The sequence below is a fragment of the Agelaius phoeniceus genome, chromosome 1 (assembly GCF_051311805.1).
Source record: "Agelaius phoeniceus isolate bAgePho1 chromosome 1, bAgePho1.hap1, whole genome shotgun sequence".
Taxonomy (NCBI): Eukaryota; Metazoa; Chordata; class Aves; order Passeriformes; family Icteridae; genus Agelaius; species Agelaius phoeniceus.
In genome coordinates this window covers 138,269,700-138,296,791 of record NC_135265.1, presented here as the reverse complement: position 1 = coordinate 138,296,791, position 27,092 = coordinate 138,269,700, and the positions used below count along the sequence as shown (strand labels likewise).

The 27,092-nt window shown below is 43.9% G+C and overlaps 1 protein-coding gene across 1 annotated transcript in view; it reads right to left on the bottom strand.

Annotated features, from left to right (window-relative positions):
- Positions 1–15,780: 15,780 nt before the first annotated feature.
- Positions 15,781–27,092, bottom strand: part of EXT1 (exostosin glycosyltransferase 1) — a 181,196-nt gene continuing 169,884 nt past the window's right edge. The window contains exons 9-11 of the mRNA XM_054633316.2: positions 24,647–24,807; positions 23,493–23,664; positions 15,781–21,309 (exon numbers count right to left, since the gene is read on the bottom strand). Of these exons, the coding sequence (XP_054489291.1) occupies positions 21,124–21,309; positions 23,493–23,664; positions 24,647–24,807 (519 nt within the window). The 3' untranslated portion in view covers positions 15,781–21,123. The remainder of the gene's footprint in view (positions 21,310–23,492; positions 23,665–24,646; positions 24,808–27,092) is intronic.

Below are 27,092 nucleotides of genomic sequence, written 5' to 3'. Positions count from 1 at the left end.
ACACTCAGGGGCCTACCCTGCCCCAGGGCCAATACTGGCACAAAGGCAGGCCAGGATGCCCTGCCTCTGGCCAGTGCCAGAGGTGGGACAGACAGACTGCCAGCACCCTGTGCCCAGCCTGGCAGCAGCAGTGTGGGCAGAACTGTTAATGCAAGGTGTGCTTTGCTGCTCCCACTGCTCAGGGGGAGCCAAGGGACAGCTCAACTCTCACCTCATCCAAAGGTGTGTGCAGAGTGGGCTGCTGCTGCCAGGCAATGGGACTCCAGGAGTTCCTGGCAGGGCTCAGAAGCCAAAGCTTCACCATGATATTGTGTTTCTTGTCAGTGATGGGATAAGTCACTCTATGGACACCTTGCTGCTCATCTTTCTTACTGCCTCAATAAGCTTTGGCTTATGAAGCATTATCAGAGTCCATTACTGTTTGGTCCTACTGAGTTAGATGGAAACAGCTGGCAGTCTTAGAGCAGAGTGAGGGGTTTGGATGAAGACACAAAAACAAGGGTGAGAAGGTTTATGTGCAAGCAGATTTAGTACTACCAAGCACACAATCAATATTGCAAAATAATCTCAGCAACGTGTGTATGCTCCTGGTCAAGGGTCAGAACAGTTCAGCTTCCTGAGCTCCCTTCCACAGCTTAAGAACAAAGAAACAAACAAAGGCTCTTTCTGTAGCACTCTGCAGCCTTGTTCTTCAAACTATCCCAAGAAAATCAGAGTCCTAGACAGAAAGAATCCTGTGACAAACCTCGTAACAGAAGACATTTATTGAAAAGTCCCCAGTCTGACATTTATTGAAAAGTCCCAATCCTGCTGCATGTGATCTTCATCATCTGTCCTTTTCACTTTGTCACCTGACAAAATGGTCTCTAAATCAGCTGGATTCCCCTAACTGATTGCAGTGGGGTTTGCAGGTTAGTTTTGCTGATAAAAGGATAATCCTTGGAGAACAAAAGGCATTAAATGCTCAGTGGGAGAGTTTGGGAAGTGCTTGTGAATGCCAAGATCCAAAATAAACAAGTTTGAGGTAAGTCATGGGGGAGACCAGACACAGCCATTCAAAACCACATTTTCTTATGGAAAGCAGCTTCACTTGTGTCACCTAGGGACAGAATAAAAGGGAAAGGCAAAGGGAGATGGGAACACACAGATCTGCTACACACCACTGAGTTCTTGAGCAAGACCTGTGGCATCTCTGATCTCTTCCTTGCATATTCTTTCTCCCAGTCATACAAAAGGGATAACTACACATGCTGCAGGACAGGTACAGAAAGGAGGATAAGGAGGAACATACCACAATTCTTTGTTGTTCTGTGCTGTGGAGCCACAGTCTGTATTACAAATGGAGGAGACTAATATTATTAATTCCAAAATTTCTGGAGCTAACAGGAATATTTGTTATCAGGACATTTTCCTCTAACCTCAGGGCTACTGCTGAAAGCTTTGTACTTTCTTCATAACTTGCTGACACAGAGTAGCAGAGAGGGAAAATTACTGCTGGACAGACAAAGGGGCCTGCGAGTTAGGAGTGCAGAGGCAGGCAGTCAAGGACCAGAAAAACTTAGGATCATGGAAGCAGATGGTCTAATTTGTAAGACAGAATCAGTCCCTGTAAGAGCTACACAGATTTGGTCCAATGCCACTGAGGACCTGCCTTCACCCACAGTTAAGAAGGAGCTGGAATCCCATCTGACTCCACAGATCTTCTACAAGTGCACATTTCAATGGATGACTTTGAGCAGCAAAAGGAAGCAGACAAAATACAGGGTGTGTGAACTAGACAGAAATTGCTACACACAGAATTATTTAGTTTTGAAAAGATCTTTAAGGGTATCAAGTCCAGCCATATTTATGGTTAACCCAGCACTGCCCAGGCCAACTCTAAACCCAGTCCCTACCTGACACATCCACACACTTTCTTATTTTTTTATACCTCCACAGGTGGTGGCTCCACCACTTCCTTGAGCAGTCAGTTCCAATGCTTGACAACCATTTTGGTGAAGGAATTTTTCCTGATATCCACTCTAAACTTCCCCTGGCCCAACTTGAGGTTGGTTCCTGAGGTTATTTGTTCCTATCCTCCCAGAGAGAAACTAACATTTGCCTGATCTAACCACATGGCTTGAATGAACTGGGACAGCTACCCAAAACCAGAAGATCTTCCTGCACTGCACGAGGAATTGACCCATAATCCATGGGTCAATTACATGGGTCAATTACAACCAATTCTTGTGTTGTAACCACCATGTTAAGCTCCAGGAGGTGATTTTTCAATTTTTCACTTTCAAGCTTGATTTTAGCATTTTGCCTAAGGGAGGATAACAAACATGACTGCTGAAATCTTTGTCTTCTGAGGGCTATGTTAAGTGAAAATGGATTATGCTAATTTATATTGGCTGCACAGGAAGGCAATGACACAGTCATTAATGATCTACACAACCCAATACAGGGAAGTTCCAACAGACACAAAAATACAGTGGAGCTGGTCTTATGGGTATGTTCCCAGTTCCCAGTTGTGCCCAGGCACAGGCAAATTCCTAACTCATGCAAGTCAGAGTTGTGTTGCTCCTCACATCCCAGGAGATTTGTGGAGAAAAGAGGGCTGATTTTGCAGAGTCTTTATCAGCTACAGCACAGAACTTTTCTGCCACTGTGGGGACAGTCTCTGCTACTGGCCTGTATTTTTGAAACCAGTAAATACAGGGACATTTCAGAGAGCCTGGAGTGAGCTGGAGCACATGGAATGGTTCTCTGGTCACCTCTGTGAAGGCTTGGGCTGCAGAAGTTCATCTCAGAGGAGCCAGCACCAGGGTGAGCACAAGTGTCCCTTACACCCCCCAGCTGCCAGGACAAGAGCCCAGGCACCAGGGCTGAGGCAGGTTTGGAGTGGGGCCACAGCTGCTGATCACCTGCACCACATGCAGAACCAGCCTGAAATCCCTGTCACAGAATGACCACAGAGACATGGAACAGCTTGGGCTGAAAGGGACCTTTAAGGGTCATCTAGTTCCAGCCCTCCTGCCATGGGCAGGGACAGCTTCCTCCACGTTTCCCAGAGCCTGACTTGAATATTTCCAGGGATGAGGAATCTGTTTACCTTCTTACACACCCTCTTTATCACTGTCTAGAGGTAAAGACATTTTATACCTGAGATGAGGAGGTTATCCATCGCTGGGAGTCAGGAGGTCAGGATTTCACTATGGTAAGTGCTAACCAGGATTTCCCCTGCCCTGATGAATTTGACAAGGCAGCACCAAAGGAGGGTGGGTGGCTACTGACATAATGGAGAGCATAAAACAAGTATTCCCAACCATAAATATTTTTATTTTCTTTGCACAACATTAAGAAAACGGTATAAACCTGCTCTTTGCATGGATCAATAGATGATCAATAATAAAAACAACTTCTTCTCACAAGCAGGCAGTTTTATAATCCCAGCTAAAGTGCAAGATAACTAAAAGGGGACACCTCTCATAATAATTTTAGTATGTTTGTGTGTTTAAAAGCTGAGTAGTGCTGTTGATTTCTTGTCCTGATCATTAGAGCCACACCACAAGCACCAGAGTCTAAGAATCTTCCTGCCACCCTGCATGCAGCACCAATTCATGCAAACATCCATTCTGGTGCTAACATCAGCTTTCCAAGTGTGATCTTTACCCAAAAAGTAAATAAAGGGTGGTTACAGGTGGTCAGATTTGGCTGCTGGCATAAAGAAGCCCCATGATGAATATGGAAAAGGAACTTGGGAAACTACTACAAAGCAGAGGTTTCGTGATAAGGCATTTCAACCTCTCCTCAGGCATTTCAGCTGCTCCTCAGAAGCAGCTGAATTTGGGAGAGCAATGCATCCAGAGGAAGGACTTTGGCTCAACACTTCCTTTCCTTCTTCTTGGCTGGAGAAAGCTCTTTTCCATTGACTGTCATCAATCCAGACAGTATTTACTCAGATTTCCACAGACAGCAATAAGTCAAGGGGTCCAGGCAGGGAAAGTAATTAAGTTTTCCATGCAAGCTGGATCTACCATTTCTGGAGCAAACTGATGTGCCCAATCCATATCACAGGCCTGGCCTTTGGAAAGATTTCAGAAAGAAAGAGGGGCATATTTTATCCATCAGTCTTTTGATTTCTGTGTTGGAACAGCCAGCATTGCAGCAGTGGATTTCCAGGCTTTCAGGCCAGCCAGCTAACCATGGGTGTCTCATCTGCCCACCTGCACAAGGGAGCCCACCAGTTTTCCCTGGCAATGCCCCCATCCAGCCCAATGCCCAGTGCAACCCAGCAGAAGCACTCTCCTGGAAAGCAGTCAGGCTGAGTTAGTCTCCAAGTGATGGAGATTCCCTCCCATCCCCAGGTAACCTGTTCTGCTAATGAATTATGAGAAGGAAGGGAGCCATTTAGTCAATGGTATTTGTGTAGGATGATTTTACACGTTGCAATGGTGCCCACTGCAGTAAGTAAATTGCCCCCTGGCTTTCATAAACATCATCTGTACACAAACATTATCCAGAGCAACTCTATGGCAGGGAAATTCTCAAGTGTAAGATAATGTCATCTCCACAGCAATAAGAAAGGTAAAACAGTACTTGGCAGCTGGGAAAGAGGGAGAGGCGACAAACAGCAGCCAGCTGTAAAATGACCATGTCAGGGCTGCAGCTGCTTGCTCTGCCTGATTTAAAGCACCAGCCCCACAAAAGCATGCTGAGGAAACTAATTCTGTAAGAGAGTAACTTCATACCCAGGAAAATTATGAGGAACCCAGAGGTCAAGCTGGTTCTGTGGGGTGCCTTTGTAATACAGCCACCAGCAGAAAAAATATCAGAAATTAAGTTCCATCTAATCAGATAGAATTGGCAATAAAGCCAGGACTGCTCCATTTATTTATTTATTACATTAGGTCCAAGGGAACAAGAGCCCATTTTCCTTCTAAATTTGGATGTAATTGCAGACAGCCCTTCATTAGTGCTTTCTAACCTCCATCTTGGAGCTGATGGCATCATTCCTGTTTTATTGGCAGAGAAACTGATGCCAGAAATTGAGAAGTGATCTGGCCAAATTCTTGCAACATCTCAGTAATAGACCAAAGAAGGGAATGTGTCCCTGCTGCATCATATCCCTCCCCCATGTCCTCTCAAGCTGTGCCCAGAAGGAGCAAAGTCCTGACAGTCCAGTGCAAATCTACCACTGCAACCAGGCACAGTCAGACCGAAGGGTCCATTTTCACCATAGCCACTCCCTGTCTACATCTCTGAAGCTGCAACAACCTCTTCCATTGTGTGATCAAGGGCAACAATATTTTTCTCATGCACCATAGACTCATCCAACCCTGCTTTGGGGGGTGTGCAGAGCTCAAGTGTCTTTAAATTGTGTGATCTCTTGGTTGAAAGATGGGACACAACTGCTTTAGGCCATTTAGTCCTTATTTTTGTCATTGAATGTTCTTTCTAAGGCAGAAAGACACATCATTTTGTGGCTGAGCAGCAACCTAGTTATTAGAACTAATGCTTTTCTCACCCTGATAGCAAACAGCCCAAAAGAAAATGTTAACCTGCCTTTAAAACATAAATGGGTTTGTTCTAGGTGGGCTTCTGTCTTCTTCATATATGTTTAAAAATTAACACTTCATCCAGTGTTCTTCATCCAGTACCCATCTGTTAACACAGAGCAAAACAGGAATTCAATTTTTGCCTGTAGTGCCAATTGAGCAAACAGCTTCTTTGTGCAGCAAGACAGGGACAAAATCTGAAGCCTTTATCTTCCATTAGCATCTTCAGCTTTCAAGAAAAACACAAAGAAAAATGTTATCTGTTCTTCCAAGGGGGAAACTAAGGAGTTAATTTTATAGAAATTATCAGCACTTGGGCCCAACACTAAGGATGTAAAATAAAGGGCAATCATTGCTCCAATGGGCTTACAAATGGCTGGATCTTTCTGAACAGTTCAACATACTTTTTTTTTTTTTTTAAGTCTATGATTAGGTGTCCCAGGAGAGGCAGCTGCCTGATGAGCACTTCAGGAAATTTGGCCCTTATCTGCAGGTGCTTAAATGGGAGCTGAGCCCTTGGAGAAAAAAATCCTGTCTGTGAATAGCCCAGTAAGTGTCAGTGAGAGGCAGGGAGCGATTCCCTTGTCAGGAGATTGTGGTGGCTGTGATCCAGTGAGAGCAGCCTGGCCCAGAACATTGCCAGCCCAGGATGTGGCAGCCATGAGTGGAAGGGAAGGAAGGGCAGGGACCCAGCAGCCAGAGCCCCTTCTCCTGCTGGCATGGAGACACCTCTTCACCTCAGCCAACGCCACCAACACACATAAAAAGCAAAATCAGGATCTACCAAATCAAAGAACTGCAATAAGCCATCTGTAGAGCATGTTCTCTGCCCTGGTGGTTTTTCTGGCTGTTCAAGCTCCCCAGGCATCACCAAGCATTGGCTGTGTATTCTAGCTCCACTGTGTGAGCCCATGAAGATCTTGGCAGTGTTTCTGCAGGGTCAGAGCACGCAGCTGCCTGTGCTCCTGCCCACTCACAGCCTGCCTGGTGTAGATCTGGCTGTACCAACTCCCTGGCCCCAGACAGCACCCACACACCATTTTAGGGATGGCACAGGTTGGGAGCTGTCCCTACCAGCATCTGACCACATGCATGTTGGGTTTGAGGGGGGAAAGACAGGGAAGGGAAAATGTAGAGGTGAGTGGAAGCTGTGACATTCAGCCTCAGGCCTGGAGAACAGGCCCTGTGCTGTTCCAGCTCCATAGCTGGAGTCATTTCCTGGCCTTTCCCCATTTTCAGTCCAGGGTATATGCAAGCTCTCCCTGCTCTCCTCTGTGCCCTCCATTCCAAACACTGAAGTCATGGGGCCAACATGCCTTAGTCCAGCAGCAGGACTTGATGCCTTTATTAGCATGTTACAGAATATTAATAGTGGAAATCACATCAGCCAGTCAAATTTCTATGCCTCAGAGACAGCCCTTACATGCTGTCATGGCTAAACAACCAGTTTCTGAGATGACCCAGCCCAGACTCAGGCTGACTTTTTTTCTCCCACTCTTCAAATCCTCAGCTTGTCCCATACAACATTTTTCTCCAGGGATTTCTTGCAAAAGAACAAAACAAGTAACAAATGACCTTCTGCTCCAACTCACTTCCTTCACACACCCCTCTCCCCTCCACCAGCATGTTGGGGTTTGTTCTCCCTCTAGTCCCTGAAATCCTCCAGGACGGAACATCCACTGTTCTTTCATGGCTATATGGAGTCTTAGGCTGTGCTAGGGAGGTTTAGATTGGATATCAGGAAGAATTTCTTCACAGAAAGAGGGATTGAGCATTGGAATGGGTTCCCAGGGAGGTGGTAGAGTCACTGGAGGTGTTTGATGATCTCAAAGGTCACTTGAGATCTTGATGATCTCAAAGGTCACTTCCAACCTCCTTGATTCTGTGATTCTGTGAAATATAATTTGGATGCTTTTGCTCTTTACAAAAAAAATCTGTCCCAATTTGTCTTTCCTTTTCAGTTTGGAAACCTTTGCCACTTTCCCTGATTGCTCTTATATTTTTTTAATGATTTCTTAGGGCTTTTCTTCACCTTGTCTGCAATTTTCAGGGAGAAATGACATGGAACTTGGTTTACCTTCTCTTCCTCTTCCAAAGTCTATTTCCAGCCTATTCTGCTCATAAACTGATTATTCCTGGACCTTGCTTCTCAGTTCAAATCTGCAGGGACCAAGCACAGTGTGTTCCTCCATATGTTCTACCACATCTTTCTGTTCACTTGCTCTCTAGGCAAATTAATTGTTAATTGGTCATAAAATGTGAATCTTTAAAAAAAAGAAAGAAAAAGAAAGAGTGAAGAGGAAGAAGCAGACAAAGAAATAAGCTCTACAATGGAGCATTGAGTGTGGTAGTGGGAAGCAAAGCTTGGATGTCTCTTTTCCCTTGGCTCTCATCTCACAGCTTCCCTAGAAGGTGAGGTGCCTTTGTCCCTGCCCTTTCCTCCTCCTCTGTCTGCACAGAAAGCCCCTGAAGTAGCTGGGGAGCAGATGGGGCTCCCCAAGGTCCACATCAGCCCTGGGAGATGCCACTGCCCTGGCAGGCCCCACAGCTCCAGACCGGGCTCATCTCACAGCCCCAGCTTGCCAAAGCCTCAGCCAGCTCCTGGGGGCTGCTCACTCTGCAGCTGCTCCAGAGGCACCTTTATCTTTTCATTGGTACCTTCAGCATCATTAGCTTGTCCCTTTCTTTCCCCTAAGTACACTAGACACCTAGTGAGGAAAATCTCAGGCCTGCAGTGCTGCCAACAGCAAAGTGACAGTGCCCTGGTGGCCCAGAGGGACACATCCAGATGCCTTCCCTGAATACACAACAGCCACAGAGGGGAGATGTGCTACACAGCTCCTTGCAAAGGCAAGATCCACACCCTGAGAGAGGACACACAGTAAATATTAAACATCAAGGTCCCTGTTTTCTGCTATGCCCCAGCTGCCCAGAGCCACTCTGATGCAGCAGAGGAAATATAAACCCAGCAAAATTGGCCTTACAGCTGCTTTGTCAGTGAATTGGCACAAAGCAGCTGGAGCTCACCAGTAGACCTGGCCCTGTTCCTGGGCCTGCATCAGCCTCATTTCATGAGGACACTTCAGATGGCAAAGACAGGAGCTGTGGATCCTGAACAGAAATACAATAAAATCAGTTAAAAACAATTATGTACTCTGTGTGTAAAATTGCATCATAGCATATTTTATGGGGACCCCTTTGAAGTTGGCTGCTTTGGAGCACAGAGGAGAGAACTGAGGCTTCCAGGAGCAGCAGTGCTGCAAAGATCTTATCCAGCAGCACCTTCCTCACTGCCCAACCCATGCTGCAGCATTGAAATTGATTATGCTGTGGGTTGAAATGCCTTACTTCTGAGTATTTATTCACTAACTTTCTATCACAAGGGGATTCTTTTAGATTCAAGGAGATTCTGGAGTTACATGTGAAAAGTTCATTGTTCACACAAGGTTTGCAAAACCTCCAAATATGATGTGATTTAAATTTGAAGTAGCATAACCTTGTAACCAGATTAAAAGGAATAATTGCAAAGGAGTGCAAGACAGAGCACACTTAAACCAGTGTTTTGGAAATTGAAAGTGAAAAAGGAAAGAGTCAGCACTCTTTAGTAAAAAAGGAGGTTGTGAAAGTACTTGAGAGGGGAAAAAGGAAAGAAAGAGAAAGCTTTTTTCTACATGGAGAATTAATCTGAGCACTGACCTCCAATCTGCTCTGGCACTTACACAGGGAGAGATGGGGACATAGTGCAAATGACATAAACAAATTCCTGCAGAGGAAACTCTTCTGGTAGGGACATCCATTCTCCAGCCTCAATCCCAGCCCTGCTAACACACTTGCATCTTCCATCCTGCACAACTCCTGCTCTGCTGAGGGAAATCTCCCACAGGAAAAGCATAGCTTACAAGAGAAAAAAAAATCATTGTGGGCAGGTTTGAGTTTCTCTAGTAGCAGAGCTGGCATGCTCTGGCATTGAGAGTAAAAAAAGCCAAAGGCTTTTCAGGCTCTCCAAAGCCATGCTGAGCCCATGCAGGTAGCCAGCCTGGAGGATCTACAGGCTCTGATCTGCTGCGTTGCTCAAGGCAGGATGAAGGGCAGCAGGCTCAGGCTATCAGCTGGGCTGAGTGACTCTGCTGGGCAAGGAAAGAGATGCTATTGCCTGCTCAGCAGTAAAGGGAAAAGGGAAAAGGGAAAGCAGCAATAAGGGAGAGAGACAGTAATTATAAGTTTGACCAGGGACAGAATTAAATCGATGCAGTAAATGGCACTTAATGCACTTTAGTGACCCAATGCATTTACTTCACCAGACTGCACCATGTGGCTGATCACATTTGATGCATAACATGAAAAGCACTAGAGGCCATTGCTGGAAAATCTCAGGATGCAAAACAAATTGTCTGGGCACCTCTGTATTTTTTCCATCATTGCTGCACGCACACACACACCCTTTCCTGCCAGCACACTGGATTCCACAGGACCTTCCAGAGGTCAGCTTGGCACTGACTCCGCATTCCCACTGAGTTTGCCTTGTCAGGATGAGCAGTCAGGGCTCATAAATAAATTCTGATAATTTCTTTAGTTTGGTTTGACTGAAACAGCACAGCTGGGTTTTTTTTGTTTTGGTGTTTTTTGGTTTTTTTTGGTTTTTTTTTTGTTTTTTTATTATAAAAATCCAAGAAAACTTAGATTGGTGCACTCTTGGAACATTAAATAAGTGGTGATGTGTGCCAGCTGCAAAATACAGCAAGACTTCACTCACTGACACGGCATCAGTCCAAACACACAAACTAGGCAGGCTGTCCTCAGAAAGCTCAAATCCAAGGGCTGTGTGAAGGCTCAGATTTCTCCATTTACCTGACACCTGGGGGATATACAATGTCAGAGCTGTGGAGGTATAAAAAAGACAACACAGTTCTAGAAAGATGATAGTTGTTGGCAAAGCTGGGCTCTTCTTCTGGTCCTGGCACTGCTTTGCCTTTTTTTCCCCTGCTACCACATGGAAGTGTGTAACACGAGGGCATGGATAACCTCCAGAACAGCTGGACCTGCAGACAGGGCATATCCATAACTCTAATGAGCTGGGACTCAACAGGCTGGGCTAGCCATGCCTTACAAGACTGGGCCTCAAAAGTCTGCCCCTTTGTTATACAGGATTAATGACTTTCAACCATTTTTGTAAGTGGCTGTGACTGTGATATTGTTATTGCTGTGTGTCACCATAAATCATGACATTTTTCCAAACCTTCTCTTCAGTTAGAGGTTAAATAGAACAAATGAGTGGAAACAACAACCACACTTGTAGCAAAAGGGGTTAGAAGCAGCCACACCCAGTGCTCTCCCCTATTCCCATACCCTATTATCCCCTATTCTCCATACCAGTTCCAGGGCTTCTGCACAATGTAATAAAAATTTACTCTCAGACTGAATGTTTCACCTGAGGACCAAAAAGCACTAACTTTGAACCCCTGCAGTTCACATTCTTCATTGAAAAGTGAGGGTATTTATGAATACCCACTTGCTGTTTAGGAACAGTGAGGTGCAGAGTGGTTAAATGGTTTTTCACCTCAGACTAAATCATTAGAAGAGTTGGGAAGTGGAGCAAGAGTCCTACCCAAAGACCAAAAATCACATCAATCAGTCCTTGATCTCATTTCATGAAAAACACCTTCCTCAAGACCTCGGTTACTACTGACATTACCCCTCTAAATGTATCAGACTTGAATTCTGTTACTAGGGCCCTAGAATGGAATTCAGGGAGGCAAAGCCCCATCCCCACCTGGGATCCTGTCCCACTTCCAGACTTGTCCTGCCCAACAGCACAATGAGCACAGCAAAGCCCCTGTGAGGGGATGTGTCAGGCCAAGCCACGCTCTCCCCAGTGCCTCACAGCCAAGGAAGGGCACTAATCTCCTGTGGGACCCCAGCCTGGCGCTCAGGGAAGGCATGAGGAACACAATAATTTTGGATTCACTCCAGTGTTTTTCTGCTGAAAGCAGAATTTGGCCCTGCTCTAAGAGAGGGAGACAAAAAAATTACATTTGACTTATTTGCCTTTGGAGCGATCTAGACAGATTTCAACACTTAAAGGGATTGCATTTAAATCATTCATGGATTTTGAAAACAACATTATTGCTTGGTATCATAAACAATTCCCAATTTTTAGATCTTCCTGGGCTAGACTCAGTTTTAGCCCCAGTAGCAACAATTCTATTAAGGTTCTGAGAGAAATGGAATTGCAATGAACTGGTATACATTTTCTTTAAAAGTTATAATGTGACAAATGTTTCATTTTAGCTTCTCTTGAGGATTTCCTGGATATTAAAAATAATCTTAATGTAGTCACTGGCTGGCATTAACATAGCACTTTAACTGCCTGTTTCAGGGAAAGCAGAGGACTCTATTTTCCCAGCAGTCTTTCACAAGGTGCTGTTGTTAATGTGCTTTATTATCTAGAAGTACCAAGACACCACTGGATAAAAAGGTATTTTAACATCATGCTTTGAAAGTCTAATTCTGTCCTTTCTTGGGCTGAAAACAATCCATTGTCTTCACCACCAACAAGAGGGATTTACACCAATCAAAGCAAGAGGAAAAGCCATCTTTTTTCCTGATATATTGACCTCCATTACTCTGTTTTAAATTCTTGATTTTTGAATACAGTTTCAGGCACTCATAACTTGTCTATTTTCATACTGTCTTCCCAGCTCCCTGATGCTCCATCAGTGGTAGCAATAGTGTGGATATGAGTCATGTACACCTTATCTACTGCATTGTACAGATTCACAGAAGTTTAAGTGATGAGACTGTAAAATGGGGCAGATTTTCAGAAAAAGACCCAGCTTAGTATCCACAGAGCATACCATGGTGGAAACTAATAGCTGAACATTTTGAAACATCTGACCAGAGTTACTGCAGGTATCTCTCCAAGTCAAGATGGTCTAAATGAACTAGATGATCTTTACTGTCTCTTCCAAACCAAACCATTCTATGATTCTATTAAGATGTCCTAACAGAACCTAAATTCTTCCTAAAAATGTAGGAAGAATTTCTGTCATCTTCATGGCTACCAAATCAAATCCTCCCTGGGGTGCCACAGACCTTGGGGTGCTTAATACAAGGAGGAACTGACTGTGGATCCATTTTAGAAACAAAGAAAACTCACAATGTATCTCTCAATTGCCAGCAACTGATTTGTGGTTGTTTTGTGATTGTGAATAGGATCTAATTCTCTGTAGAGGGGAAGGGATGAACTTGAGGGAAAATATTTTATAGGCTCAAAATTCTCATTTCTGCCAAAACTTTGAGAAAGTGCTGTATCTTTTGCAGCCATTACCTCAGCAGTTTGTGATAACACTACATTCTTCTTCTGGAATCTCAGAAATGGCTTTAACTTACATTTTCTCCAAAGAAATACAGCTGTTCCCTAATTTGCTTCCCCACCACCAGCAAGACAATAGTTAATTACAGAAAGGAGAGAGGTAGGAGCTCAAGCTGCACAGAGCAGCCACTGCAGCATGGAGAAGCCATCCAGCCTTAATGCGCAATAGAAATGCAGGGGATGTGCAAATCCAGCTTCCCAGGACTGGCAGTACCTGGAGCTGGCAGCTCATAAAACCTGCACACAGCCCTGAAGTCATGCAGGGAAATGAAGTGTGGAATAAACCATATCATGCAGTGACTAGAATGTCACCTCACACTGCTCAAAATCTTGAGTAAAATCTGTTCCTCTCCGATAACATTGTGGATATGACTAGCTAACAGCTTTAGAAAGGGAAAGCAGACACTTGTTTCTTTTCTCTCTGCTAATCATTTAAAAACAAAAATAAAATGGGGCGTTGGTCAGTGCCAACTCTCTTATCTACCTCCATTCAAGTGACAGCACAACGGGCTTCAGTGAGGCTGTGCAAAAAAGCTCTCAAGAGTGCATTCAAAGTTGAACTGATTTTGTTTATTTTGGGCCAGATCTTCACTTCATGAAAGGAGGCAGGGTCCCAGGGACTTCACAGACCTGGCTTTGGTGTGTTCCAGCTAAGAACAGTTTTCATTCCCACTGTGGCAGGCTAGCAGGCAAAACTGACACCAGCGTGGGAATCCCTCACTCAACACAGCAACACAGATCTCCAGTGCAGGCTTTTCTTCCTTTATGGACCACTTTTCTCTAGGGCATAGATGAAGTGGGCACAAGTCCCCAGGGATCCTACTCACCTGATTGGTTTGGGATTTGATCTCCTCTTCCTCTGCAGGCTACCGAGGGGCGCACTGCGACAGCGGGGGGTTGGTTGAGGCCAACATGGCACTTCTGAGGGACTATCCCAGTTTTCTTCTTTACCTCATTTTGGTTCACATCACAGGGCTGGTGCCTCAGATTTCAGCTTTTGTATTTTTCAGTACACACTGCTTTAGTGTGTACTTCTGAGCTTCATATTAGGGGATAGTAAGCTCTCTTCACAGAGTAGGTAGACAAAACAATTCCTTCTCTAGCTGGGGACCCAAGGACAAATGATCCAAATTTCAGGATTTGGATCCTAAGAGGCCAAGAGCATAAACAATGTGGACTGAAGAGAGAAAAACAAGAAGGATGGGACTTCATGGGCTAAAGCTGTAACTGGACAAATAACTCCACTATTCTAATGGACCAGAACTTACAAAAGTGAGAGACCCTGTGACCAGTTTTCCATCTTGTGACCATTTTGGGTTCATCTTGGCTGTAGCCCTGGCTGGGCTCTTGTACTGCTAAGGTGCATTGAGGCCTTTTAATAAATCCCTACTTTATTCTTTGGCTTTGTCTAGCCTCTGTTCTAAGTCAGCCTTCACAAGACATCAGGGCCACACTGGAGCACACAAATGGGACCCTTTTCTGATGAAATAAAGCTGGAGGGGGCAGATGTGGACCTGACACACTCCACCCCACATTTAAATCCCCACCTCCAAGGTAAATATAGCATGAAAGTCAGGTTTCAGACTACAGCTCTACACCAGTCAGTCCATGCTAAATGTCAATGGAGACACCAGCCTTCTGGTGGCTTCTACAGATCTATTTGCATTTAATCTAATTAATCCCACCACAAGCTGTTTTGTATAAATAACATAGCAAAACCACAGAATTCAAGTGTTGAGGGAGTGTTGTGAGATCATTTTCAGGGAAACATTTTGTGTTCATTTTCTGGCAGGAAGAAGCCCATAGTCAGTATCAAACACCAGTGACTGCTGGGACACTGTTTTGAAGGAATCTGTAGTGGCACTGAAAACCAGAAGAGCAAACTCACATCTTTCAATCTCTTCCCAAGATACATCAGTCTTCCATGACTGGCAGCTCAGATGGGCTGACAGGATAAGGACCTCTGCATGCCCTGGCAGTCTGAACCCCAGAAGGGATGAAGTCAGCCTGAACATCCCTGATGGGAACAAACCAGTGACTGAGCCCTTAAACGTACAAGCCATGATCCTGGGCCCACTGGTGTTATCAGGAGCTTTTCCAGGGTGGGATTCATCTGACCAGATGTTGGCATCTGTGCTGCAGATCCTGCAACCAGTGTGCTTGCACCATCAGCAGAGAGAAACCAGCACATGTGAGGCACAACTCATCTCATGCTAAAGCCTGTGTCTGAAACAGGTGAGGAGAGAAATCCCCAGCAGTTCTTTGTTCTGTTTGTCAGCTGTGCAGGGAGACAGCAAGGCCAAGCTCTGACAGAGAGAGAGGGGATGCTTTGCGCACATATAGAGTCAGGTGGGCTGAATGCAAACCCCTGTGACTGTGACAGGCTTCTGATACCCCCCCCAACTATAAATATGGGTCATAAATCAATATATCCTCAGCCTGCAGGCATCAGCCTTCAAAGGCCTCCAAGTTGGTGGAGTGATTGTTTTTGCATGTACACATTACAGTGACTCCTTCTAAAAGTCAATGATCCTACCAATGACTGTGTCACAATGCAGGGACACTGTCCTGCTTTACACAAGTGACACAGACCAAAGCTCTGCCCTCAGGTAGGACAGCAAACTCCTGTCAGTGCTGCTGCATTAGGACACTGTGTACACATGCTACACCACATGTTTGTCAGTGCACAAGAGACACAGGATATGCACAGAGCCAATGCTCAGTTCAGGAGGAGCTGAGGAGAGAGCAGATAAAGAGCCTTTCATTTAACTGCCCCAGATTGAGATATGTGGCAACTGCGCTTCCAAATTTGCATTCTCAAGAACCAAACCAAAGATTTGTTATTCTACCTTAAAAATAAGAACACACTGCAACAGAAATGTACGTCCTTTATTAACAACTTTTCAAAATAAATCTGAAGAAAAAAAGTCTTTGGTGACACTATCTATAAAACCAACCTATCTTAGATGGTAAACCTATGATGGTATACAGGTTAATGAAGTAAACCAAATTATATGGCTTTTAAATTTCTCATTCTCTCTTTTTCTCTCATTCACACATTTGCTTTAGGTTTAATTGCACCATGTTGTCAATAGTCAAACAAAGAGGGAGAAACACTTTAAAAAAGATGTGGCAGCACTATGAAAACATTGGTAATGCATTAGAAAATTTTTCTCAAAAATGTACATTTTATACAAAATAAGATTGTATTTTTGTTTGCTTTTTTGCTTTACATTTGCCGACGTAAGAATTCCCAGTTCAGGTTTCCATTCTCATAATCCAAACACTATACATATTTTCTCTCAAAATAAATATACAGAATTATGTACAAGGTCGCAAGGCCCATTGGATCATCACTAACCCACTGTGAAATAATCACTAAAAACATTGTGAAAGAATGGGAGGGAGCATCTCAAAGCATCTGATGAGTCCCATACCCTCCCAGCCCCCCAATTTAACCCTTGCCTAATTTAACTCCCTCTAATTTAATTCCAACTCAAAAAATGTGTGTGATGATGGTTAAAATAGTGGTATAAAGGCCAGCTTGACTTAGTTTTAAACAAGAGTGAGATGTACAAAATTTTGGAAGATGCAATTTTATTTCCAGCAGACACCAGCTAAGACCCTGCGTAGGGCAGGTCCCTCCTTGGAAGACCACAGGTGCATCCTGTGAAATCCCACTAAAGCCCAGGGAAATGGCTCTGTCAGGCTGATGCCCTTGAAGGCCACATTTCCAGAACAGACACCAGAGCCCGCCTGGGAATGGAAAAAAAAAGAAAGAAAAAAAAAGAGCAGACAACCAAACCACCCTCTGCTGTAAGAGGATGTTTAAGTGGAGGAATTAACAAATTGTTGTTGATGGATAACAGATGTTATGGTATTCTTTTAGTTTCAGTAGGGGAGTGCAAAAGAGGAGGACACAACATTGGACACTGGGCATGTAAAGATTTCTAAAAACTCTGAGTCTACATCTAGCTCTTTCTTTCATTGCTTCAAATGATGACTTCCATTCTCCAAATGACATCTTTTGGTAAATGAGCTATTTTAAAAGGCGCTCATTGGCGAAAAATTAATTTCTTTGCCAAAATTGGCTCTAAAAGAAAAATTGCAACCTGAAATTGATCAAATCCACGATGTTTTCCAATGGAAAAGATCAAAGTGCTCAATAGCCATGCATTAGCACACCAGTGTGTTCACTATGAAATTATTACAAAGCTTAAACATTCACATCTAGAAAAAGGTATGGTAATCATTAGAGATTTTCACAAAATAGAAAGAGGGCAAATAAAATCTTGTGCAGGCCCAAGGGACTGCAAGGAGTGCCAGGCACTTTCTATCTTGGAAGTTTGCCCCTATTTTTGTGTCACTTTTTTCTCATGAAACCTTTCTCCAGCAATAGATCTCATTCAATTATAACTGGGAAGGGTTTCTATTTTTTTTTTTTACCTTTAATAAATTCAATTAAAAATTCATCAGTTCTCCCAAACTCTAATCCCTACTTCTATTCTGTTTTAATGGCATGGATCTATTCACATTCATCCACCCATCTCACCCCTGATTAAATTAAGGTCAGTAACCTTTACAAAAGGCCACATGCGTAACACTCAGTCAAGTCATCAGGCATTCAAGTACCTGTAAAGTAAAGGCTAACATAGCCTGCTGTTAATGAAAAATAATAATAAAAAAAACCTACAAAAGGAGCAACAAGGAATGAACCTTGTTTCAGCACCATCTGAATTGGGAGAGGAGAAAAAAAAAAGAATAAAGAACCATTAACTTGCACCTAGGACACGACGAATGAGCGATTTCATTCACTAAGGAAACAACACAGCTCTGTCCAACACAGGTGGACGTGGGAGGCTTTGCCTGCTGTTCTCAGGAGCACTGGCCAGTGATGGCCACAGTGAGTGTAACACACAGAGTCTCTGAGCTGGGTCTGTGTCCAGCTCTTCCCCTGCATCCCGGGGCTGCGGACACGGAGAGCGACAGCCATGGGGGACATTCCTTCCCAGCACGACGGCTACACCCGGGCAACACACGCAAAGGGAAATGCTCCTACCTATCCACATCCCTCTGGAGCTAAGCCTTCCATTGTCACTTGTTTAATTAGCAATCAGTAAACACAAGGGGCCTCGAATCACACTGAGAGTGAACTTTAGCACAGTCTCTTTCAGCCACCCCAAAAAGTGACGATAAAGAATGTCAAACAGCTTGAAAGCTTGGCCTGACTTGCTGCACTCCAAAAATAGTTAGTTACTCTCTTTCTAACTGAAACTCCAACCCACGTGCCCCCAAATGGCATTTACTAAAACCCAAGCAAAACTGTTATTTTGTTTTAGTACGGGTCTCTCTTGTTGGCTACAGACCAGTGACTGCTTCCCAGAGGTGCAGATGCTCTTGTGGACATGGGTGCTCACTCCCCTGCACATGGCACATGAGCAAAAACGTGAGCCCTGAAAGCCTCATCCGGTGTTTGGCACATTCTCCAAAAAGGGAGTCTAAGGAGAAGGTCTGTTCCAGTCCTTGAATGAGCTACCTGATCTCCAAGTCATGGGTGCCACTGAGCCTTTCACTCTGGAAAATAAAATCACTGGATTTCACCTTCCCATGCAGATCACCAAGCACAGACCTGAGAGCACAGGGAAGCGAGGTTCAGATTCTTACAAGATGTGGGCAGCTGAATTAGCAGCTCACCCAAACACAGACTGAAATATATCCTGCTGCCCTTCCCTCCCTGGCCTTGCCTACCTACTGCTGCCTCTTTACATTTCTCTCCACATGCTGATTTAACTCTCTAAATTGGTATTAGAAAAAGCCAATAAATCACTGGACAGTTTTCCATGAGTTTAGAGAGCTGAATGGGCTCACAGAAGCATCTGGTGGCCACCACCATGGCAGAAGGTATCAGGTGAGACTGCATGGCCAGGGAGCAGGAGAGCAACAGGAATGGAGGGGAAAGTGGCACCTCTTCCTTTCAGCAACTCAAGTCACTAGCTGCAGTCTCACACGTTTTGGCAGATTCCTTTAAAGATTTGGTTCAGATTTACAAGGGTATGTAGCGACAGGTCAAGGCGTAATGGTTTTAAACTGAAAGAAGGCAGATTCAGATCAGGTATTAGGAAGAAATTTTTTACTGTGAGGGTGGTGAGGCACTGGAACAGGTTGCACAGAACACGCTGGAGGTGTCCAAAGCCAGGCTGGATGAGGCTCTGAGCAACCTGGTCTAGTGGAAGATGTCCCTGCCCATGGCAGGGGGATTGGAACCAAATGATTTTCAAGATCCTTTCCAACCCAAACCATTCTATGATTCTAAAACAAAATGCCAGGAACCTGATGGTCCTGTCCTAACTTGATGTGCTCTGTTCAAATACTGCAATACATATGCAAAGCAAAGCACCCTCTGCAAGTCTTCACATGTCAGGTTGCATTCAACATTTAGCAACATGTACTTTTCACTTTGACAGCAACTTTCTGTTTAGGGATAATAATCTTACCAGCAAGAGAAATTATTTGAGCTTTGCAGCATTCTCTCTACAATCAGTAACTATTACATTTACAAAGAGGAAATTGAGGCATGCCCTGGTTATGTGAGTTGCTTAAAGCTGCATATTAAATAGGTGCCTGAGCCTGAAGGAAACAGGTGGTCATTCTGGTCCAATTACTCTTCATCCCTACTAGATGGGACTGGGAGTGACTGAAGAGTTGCTACTTTTCATCCCTGCTACCAGACTGCCTGCTTACAAAGAAGTGAGGTATAGAAAGGCTTGCTGGTCTTCTGGGCATCAGCACTAAACCCTCTTGCTGTGACTTAACAGAGCTCCTCTTGGGGTGGGGATAATTACAGAGCACCCCAAAATGTGAGGGTTTGAAACATTTTTAAAGTGCTTATTTTCTTAGCAAACTGGAATGGCATCTTCCTGACCCAAATCACTGCTTCTGTTTTCATTCTTCAATGTAAATAAGCACATAAATAAGCAAAGGACTAAAAAAAAAAAACAAAAAAAACCAACTGGAATATTTCAATTTAAAAATACTTATATTTGAAATGCTAAAACCATTTTGGAGCATGAGCAGCACTCATCTTTAAGAAGCAGGTTTTTTGTGTGAGTTACCCTGCCCCAAGCATGCCTGGGAACACCACTGGTGCCAGGACCCAGTGTCTGACCATATGCTTTACTTCAGGTGTCAGACCTCCATGAGGGAATGTCTCTATATATTTGCACTTCCAAAAGAAAAAAAAAAGGAAAAAAGAGAAGCCCATGCTTTGATTTCAAATAAGCCAGTTACAGGCCAAATTCCTGCACTGCAAGCACCAAAGAACTTTCTTGCTTTCCATCAACACTTCTTTTACCCTCAGAACAAATCTACTTCTGGATGTTTAGCTGCCAAGAGGCACCACTGCCCACAGCAGGGACTTGCACAGGCTCTGGGTGTCCCACAGGACCACCATGCCCCAGGGTGCTGTGCCATCCATGGGCAGGGACACTCAGCTGTGCCTGGTGCTGTGCCATCCATGGGCAAGGACACTCAGATGTGCCTCCCTGAGCACAACACACAGCCCTGCAGCCCTGCTGTGCATGTGTGTCCCCGTGCTCCATGTCATGCTCCTCCACAATAATGCTCCTCTCTCCCTTCAAGGCAAGGCTGATTGCCTTTAAAACAGAGGTCCCCAACCAGAAGGATCTGCCTTCTCATTTGGCTGCTTGGAGATTCTCCAGTTTTCCAGCTGTCCAAAGGATTTCAGCCACAGGGGCTGCTACTGGCTCGGGGAAAACAAGAAAAAAAGTTGGTAGTAAACGAGAAATATTAATACTTCAGTTCTGTCCTGTTTGTGCTCAGTTTGTTTCTGAACCTGCTGCATTTTCCCCCAGTGAGATTCCAGCGTTTAACTGCGCAGGAAAAAGGAATGAAAATTGCACTGACAATCAAATGCATAAAAAAAAGAAATGGCAGCTCTGAAATATTCACAACCAACACAATTTTGATTAAAGAAAGAACTCTGTTTTTAATAGGGTTTTTTTTTTTTGATCATTAAAAAAGTTTAAACCTGCATAGCAATCATTTCAAAAATAATTATTTAATGTTCCATAATGAAACTGTACACGACCTAGTCCCAGCGACAGCAGCGTGCCGGCGGTTCGGTGTGCAGCCGCGGCTGGCGGGGTCGGCGCTCGCTGCCGGCGGCACAGTCCGGCTCCCTCAGCAGCGGCCTCAGAGTCGCTCAATGTCTCGGTACTTCTTCCTCAGGATGGAGACCTGGTCTTTAAAGAGGACAGGGTCGAGCCTCATCTGCGAGTGGATCAGCGGCATATAGCCAAACCAGCTGGCAAAAGTGTTCATGCAGCTCTGCCGCTGGGCAAAGTGGTCGGGGTCGGCCCAGCGCGAGGCCCGGGACGTCTGTGAGGAGAGGAGAGCAGAGATCAGAGTCACCCTTGGCACACAGCATGGTGGGAATGGTGGGAATGGAGGGAATGGTGAGAAAAACAGAGGGCCATGGCTTTCCAGCAGAGGTGCACACCCAAGGCCAGGCCACAGTTGCTGCCCATGGTCTTCAGCCATAGAAGGAAAACGATTATTCAGGGTCAAACCTGAACTTTTGCAGTTCAGATCTGCAGGAATTTATACACAAGTAATTTCAACCAGCTTGCAACTTAGATGTCCTTATGTGCTTGGCATTACTCTTGTGTGTAGGTGCCCTGCAGTGAAAAGCAAGGTGCTTCCAGGAATCCCTCTGGCCAAGTCCAGTTCATCAGCACTGTCTCACAGATTCAAAAAATGAACTGGAGTCCCACACTACATCATATTTAACTCTGACACAAGGAAAACATCATGGTCTTTGGCTGCATACATGCAAAATATTCTGGCATGATTTTCCAAAGTTCAGGGCAGCTGTAATCCCTGTGGATGTCCATTGAAACTCAGCAGCTCTGGAAAAAAAAGGCCCTAGCAGCTTTAAAGCTGCTATTATTCATTGTCTGTACCTAAAGAACATTTATAAACATAATAAAACTATTATTTAAGATGAAGTATGAATGTTGAGAACCTTGGGGTTTTTTGTTCCACGTCCCATGCATCCACTATAGCACTTATGTTTCCGCTATACTTTAAAAACAAATATAAATTGATAAAGTCAAAGAATGTAAATTAAAACATGAAGAAACAGATAAAGTCAGGGACTTGCCAAATGACTGTGATAAGGCCTGTCCAGTTCAGCTCAAGTGGTAGGTTATAATGTGCATTGATTGCAGCCTCCTGATTATACAGAGCCACTAAAGAGCAAGTAAAAGCTTGTTGCTAGAGGATTATAGCAGGTATTTTGGCCATTAACACTGAATTTCCATATGACTATTAATCTCTGTCACAACACTGAGGTTATGTTCATTTTTTATTTGTCTTTCAAGGAATTATGAACATGGTCCATTACATTTCCCAAAGCTGCAGGAACAACTTGTCTTTAGGAGAGAGTTATAGTTCATGGCTGACTCGAGTCACCCGTGCTGTAAGATGAAAAATGAATGCTCCAGCTTTGCCAAACAGCCAAAGCACAGCCCTGTGGAGAGGTGAAGCTGAAGCTGGAAGCAATAGGTACTTTCTGGATGGCACCTTCTTGTTCACAGAAGGTCTCCTGGGCACCCAGGCGAGTCAGAACTGCTACCAATGCTACCTCAGGTGCCAGCACAGTGACACAGAGATAATGCAGTTTACAAACTGGCATGGCAACTCCCCAGTCAAAGATCTGAGTAATGCTACCAGGAGAAAATGGGAGGGGAAAATTGAGGGTCCTTGTTTCACCTGCCCCCCAGTAATGGTGGTGCTGTTTGCACTGAGATCACTGACACCATGGCAGCACAGAGGGGAGGCTGCTCAGGACTTGCAGGGTGTGCAGGACTTGCTATTCTCCTCATTGCTCTCTCACAGGGTAGGAGGACAAGTGACCCCACACTACCATGTACCCCTGTTACTAGAGGTACTTCTGCAATGACAGAAGGCTTATCCAGTATCTGGAAGAGGACCTAAAAGAAGCACTTCATGGCTGCTAATGAGTGATGGCTTGACTGTGGGATAAAATGTTCCCTGTGGGGAAAAAACACTTGCATATCACAAATTATCTCTGTTGTGACAGTTCAGTGTCAGTGCTTGAATCACACTATATAATTTAAAATAGCGCAGGGACAGCCTGGTACATTATATTAATTAATAATAATAAAAAATAGAAAATCTTTCTAGAATTTACTTATGCTTCTAGCATTCCATGACTAGGTCTTGGGTCTAGAATACTTGGAAAATTAGGGTTTAACTGGAATTCAGACACCACAGTCATCAGTTTCAGGAGTTTGGGATCACCATGAATTACATCATGTCAGAAAACTATGAAGGGAAGCAGCATTCACAGTAGATGTTTGCCAGTCTTCTTTTTTCTTCATTATAATAAGCATATCTAAAGTCTATTCACAGTTCTGCTAAACTAGAAATTGCAAAAATATTTGACAGAATTGTACCACTCTGTAAGCCTAACCTAGAAGTGAACCTGTTACATTATCAATACATCCCAACTGCTAAAACATGCTGTGATTACATACCTGTCCCATCATGGTCTCCTTATACTGTTTTTTCTGTGTTACTTTGATTGGAGGCAATTTTGTCACGGCTGACACCAAAAAATTCATTAGAATGTCCTCACAATTGGCCAGTTGGTCCACCATATTCTTTAGGCTGGCAGGCAGGTAATGAGTGTACAGGTAGTGATAATATCTGAAAACCAACAGCAGTGTTATTAATACAAGTCACTGGGCTTTCAGGTATCCAGGACATTTCTATTTTAGTTGAGACCCAAGTTTTGTACTCATCTCCCCATATAGCACTTCCTTTCTTTGGTCTCACCCTCCAACAAGAAGGGAAAACAAATAAATTTCTCATCAAGACAGTAAACAGTGCTAAAGGAGAAAGAGAACATGTACCTTTTCTGCAACCACGTTGAAAGAAACAATGTGGGCCTAAGTATCAAGATAATGGACAAGGAGGAAGGAGAGCCCCACTGTGCTACAAGGTGATAGACAACACTGATGAATTCATCCTCCCTATTTTCTTCCCAAACTGTTCAGCTGGAAAGAACTCGCATTAAAACTGCCCTACTACTGTTCTTATTGTTGAAATTATTCTCCTTTGGGTCTATATCATCCCCTGTGGCCTGTCTTCTCCTTAGTGGGGGTGTGGATTAGAGATTCCAGAATTTCCTTTTTCTTTAAATGTAGAGAGGACTTTGATCTGCTGAAGTTCTAACAGCATAGGTTTTCTCCAACATGCTGCAATATGCTGAACTGTCACATGCCCATTGTACTACATTTCTAGAGTAGCCAGAAGACTTTGCAGTCTGTAGCTGTCAGCCAACACATACCCAGAGCTGGTCTGGAAGTAACCTCCTTTCTGCTATGCTACAGGCCATTCAGCCAAGCAGCTTAATGAATTCGGGAACTCTTTGAAGTATGTAATTCCTGATGTTAAAAAGAGCAGTCCGACTGCCTCAAAACACAAGTGACTTCAAAGAGACCCAACAAGTGCAGTAATGATTACCAGATCCCCAGAGCTCAACCAAGAACTTAAATTATTACCCCATAAAAAGTAGACCCACTTACTATCTTTTTTCCCCCTCCAGAAGAATGTTCTTCACACCCCACCCCCTCTTTACTGTTTTGTTTCATACAGAAGAAGGATAGCAGATGCTCTGGATTCTTACTTGTGGTAAATAGCAGCTCCTGTCAATACCATGGAATAGTCATTAGTCCATTTGGAGGTGTACCCCCACCTTTCCTTAGTGTTGTCCCAGAAGTGACTGCGTGCAGGATAGCCTACAATCCTCTCTGGAAAGCTCTGCCAAACTGTAAAGGCAAAATCCACCTGTGGACAAAGGTACAGGCCAAATGAATACTGAAACTGTTTCAACAAATGTCAACAAAACAAAATATAACCTTGCCACTAATTCGCAGTTCAAAATCTTGGAACTGTTGCAAAACAGTAATTCTGTGTATTCATCAGTAAATTAAACTGACTGCTTGACATTTTGCCCTATAATTATGCACATTTTAATGGTTCCTGTTAAAGGGAGTCTAGAGCATCACAGCATTACATTAACATTTTCAAGTTTGCCCTTTACACATCAAACCTGTTCAAGTTACAGAAAGAATGGGTGTAGGTGCATGTATTTATACCTTGATGCAACACCAAGGGGTAATGGCCATGTGGTAAACTGAAATTTTTGCACATCTTTGTGCATTGAACCTACTGTTATAATCACTGTGAACACAGTTTGGAAAATCAGAAGTCAAGCACTTTAAATGGTAAAGGTGGCTCAGTGAAAATAAAACAGTCAGTGTGGAGTCGTTTTATATTTTCTGTTTTGAGCCTTCTGAAGACCATGTCAGTCATACTTTCAAGACTGTCAATATGACCAAAAAGGTTCAAGATACAGCTTAATAAAGAGGAAGATAAAATTCCCATTTAGTTAAATTGCATGGGGAGCCTAAACTTTATGAAAAATGCTTTATATTGTATAAGACACAAGACTATGTCAAATGCTCAAATGCTGCCAACGGCATTTTTTTATTTTATTGTCTTGCTGTAACTATTCTAATAACTCAAATCTCTGAGAATTGAGAAGTGACAGGACATTGCTACCCCATGATCCTACCAAACAAAATCTAGTGATATTAGGAAAGGGATGATCTGGGTAGTTTGCAAAAGGATCGTCAGCCTGATATTTGACAAGAGTTTGGTAAAAATATATATGGAAAGATTTTATCAATGGTTGGCAGTCCCTAGCCTTCAAGTTAGATTTTGGAGCTCAAGTTAGACTGAAATTTTTTAAGAGTTATACACAATTCTTATTGTCCTATTCAAACCCCAAAAAAAGAGGGCTTTGTTTCTGCACTGCACATTAGGCTCCCCTCAGTACCAGAGGGATCTAAACTTCACTCAAAAATGTTTGAAAAACCTTCCAAGAATGCAGTCAAAGTTAAGGGTGTAGAGGTTAGGTAAAGAATAGCTGCTCTGAGAACAGTCCCATTTTGTGGTGATTACTGTCAGCCTTCTCACATTTACAGTGTTTTTATGAAACAGAAGAGTCGCACATGGGCTGAAATACAAAGTTAGGGCCTGGTTATTTTCTTTAAAGTTGTTTCAAGGAATCTGGGGCCAACCAGAAAGACAATGTGCACAAACCAGTTACCGTTGTGATAGTTCTACTCTTATCCAAATCAATACCACATGAAAGAACTGAAGGGGTTTTTTCCCTATAAAGGCCTTTCCCATAAAACGTGACATCTGTTTTCTTTAGAGAAGTCTGAGAATCTCAAACTTAAATAAATAATAAAACTGCTGCACCCAGTGCCCTCTCTTGTGCTTTCAAGTATCTGCCCTTGCACTAGGGAGATGCAGTAAAGCAACCACCCTAAGAGAAAACTCCCTTTATTAGAAAAGCCCCTCAGGTCTCATCCTAAGTAATTTCCAGTAGCACTGCCACTCTTGGCTGATCACCAGGAAAACCCAACCAAGCTGGCAATCTCTTAAACCTCTGGATCATGACCCACACTGATTCCTAATGACTTCCTATGCACACACCCTCTGTGCCTATGGAACAGCTCCTCTCACAGAACAATCACTCCCCGTTCTGTTGAGAATGGAAAACCTTTACACACCGGGGTCAGACAGTCCAGAGGATGTCCCTGGTGACTGCTGCTCTCAATGGGAATATGATTGTCTTTGACCATGTTTCTAAACTGCCTTTTCTGGGCCCTGTAGCTGTGCCACCACAACCCTCCACGAGTAGCTAGTCTCAAAGGAGATGTCACATCACAGTGGTGTAAGCTGTACCGTGAGGGAAGTGAAGCAATAGAGAGTTCTCTCTTCATGGAGAGCCACCACTGCTGGTGGTGGCACCCTGGCAGAGACAGGCTGGAGCTGCAAGGTGGGTTCTAGCAAGAGCTGGCCAGCTGGTTCTGTCTGCAGCACAGGGACCAGGGGGCTCATAGAGCAAACACCCACTGCACAAACACACAGGATCAGCTGTAAGTTGCTCACAGGAGCAACAAAGAAAACAAAGCAAAGTAACAAAGCCACAAAGAAAAGTGTAGGCTGTCTCACAGCAAGTATTTGTGCTTCAAAATGTTTAGGGTAAACATGGCCAA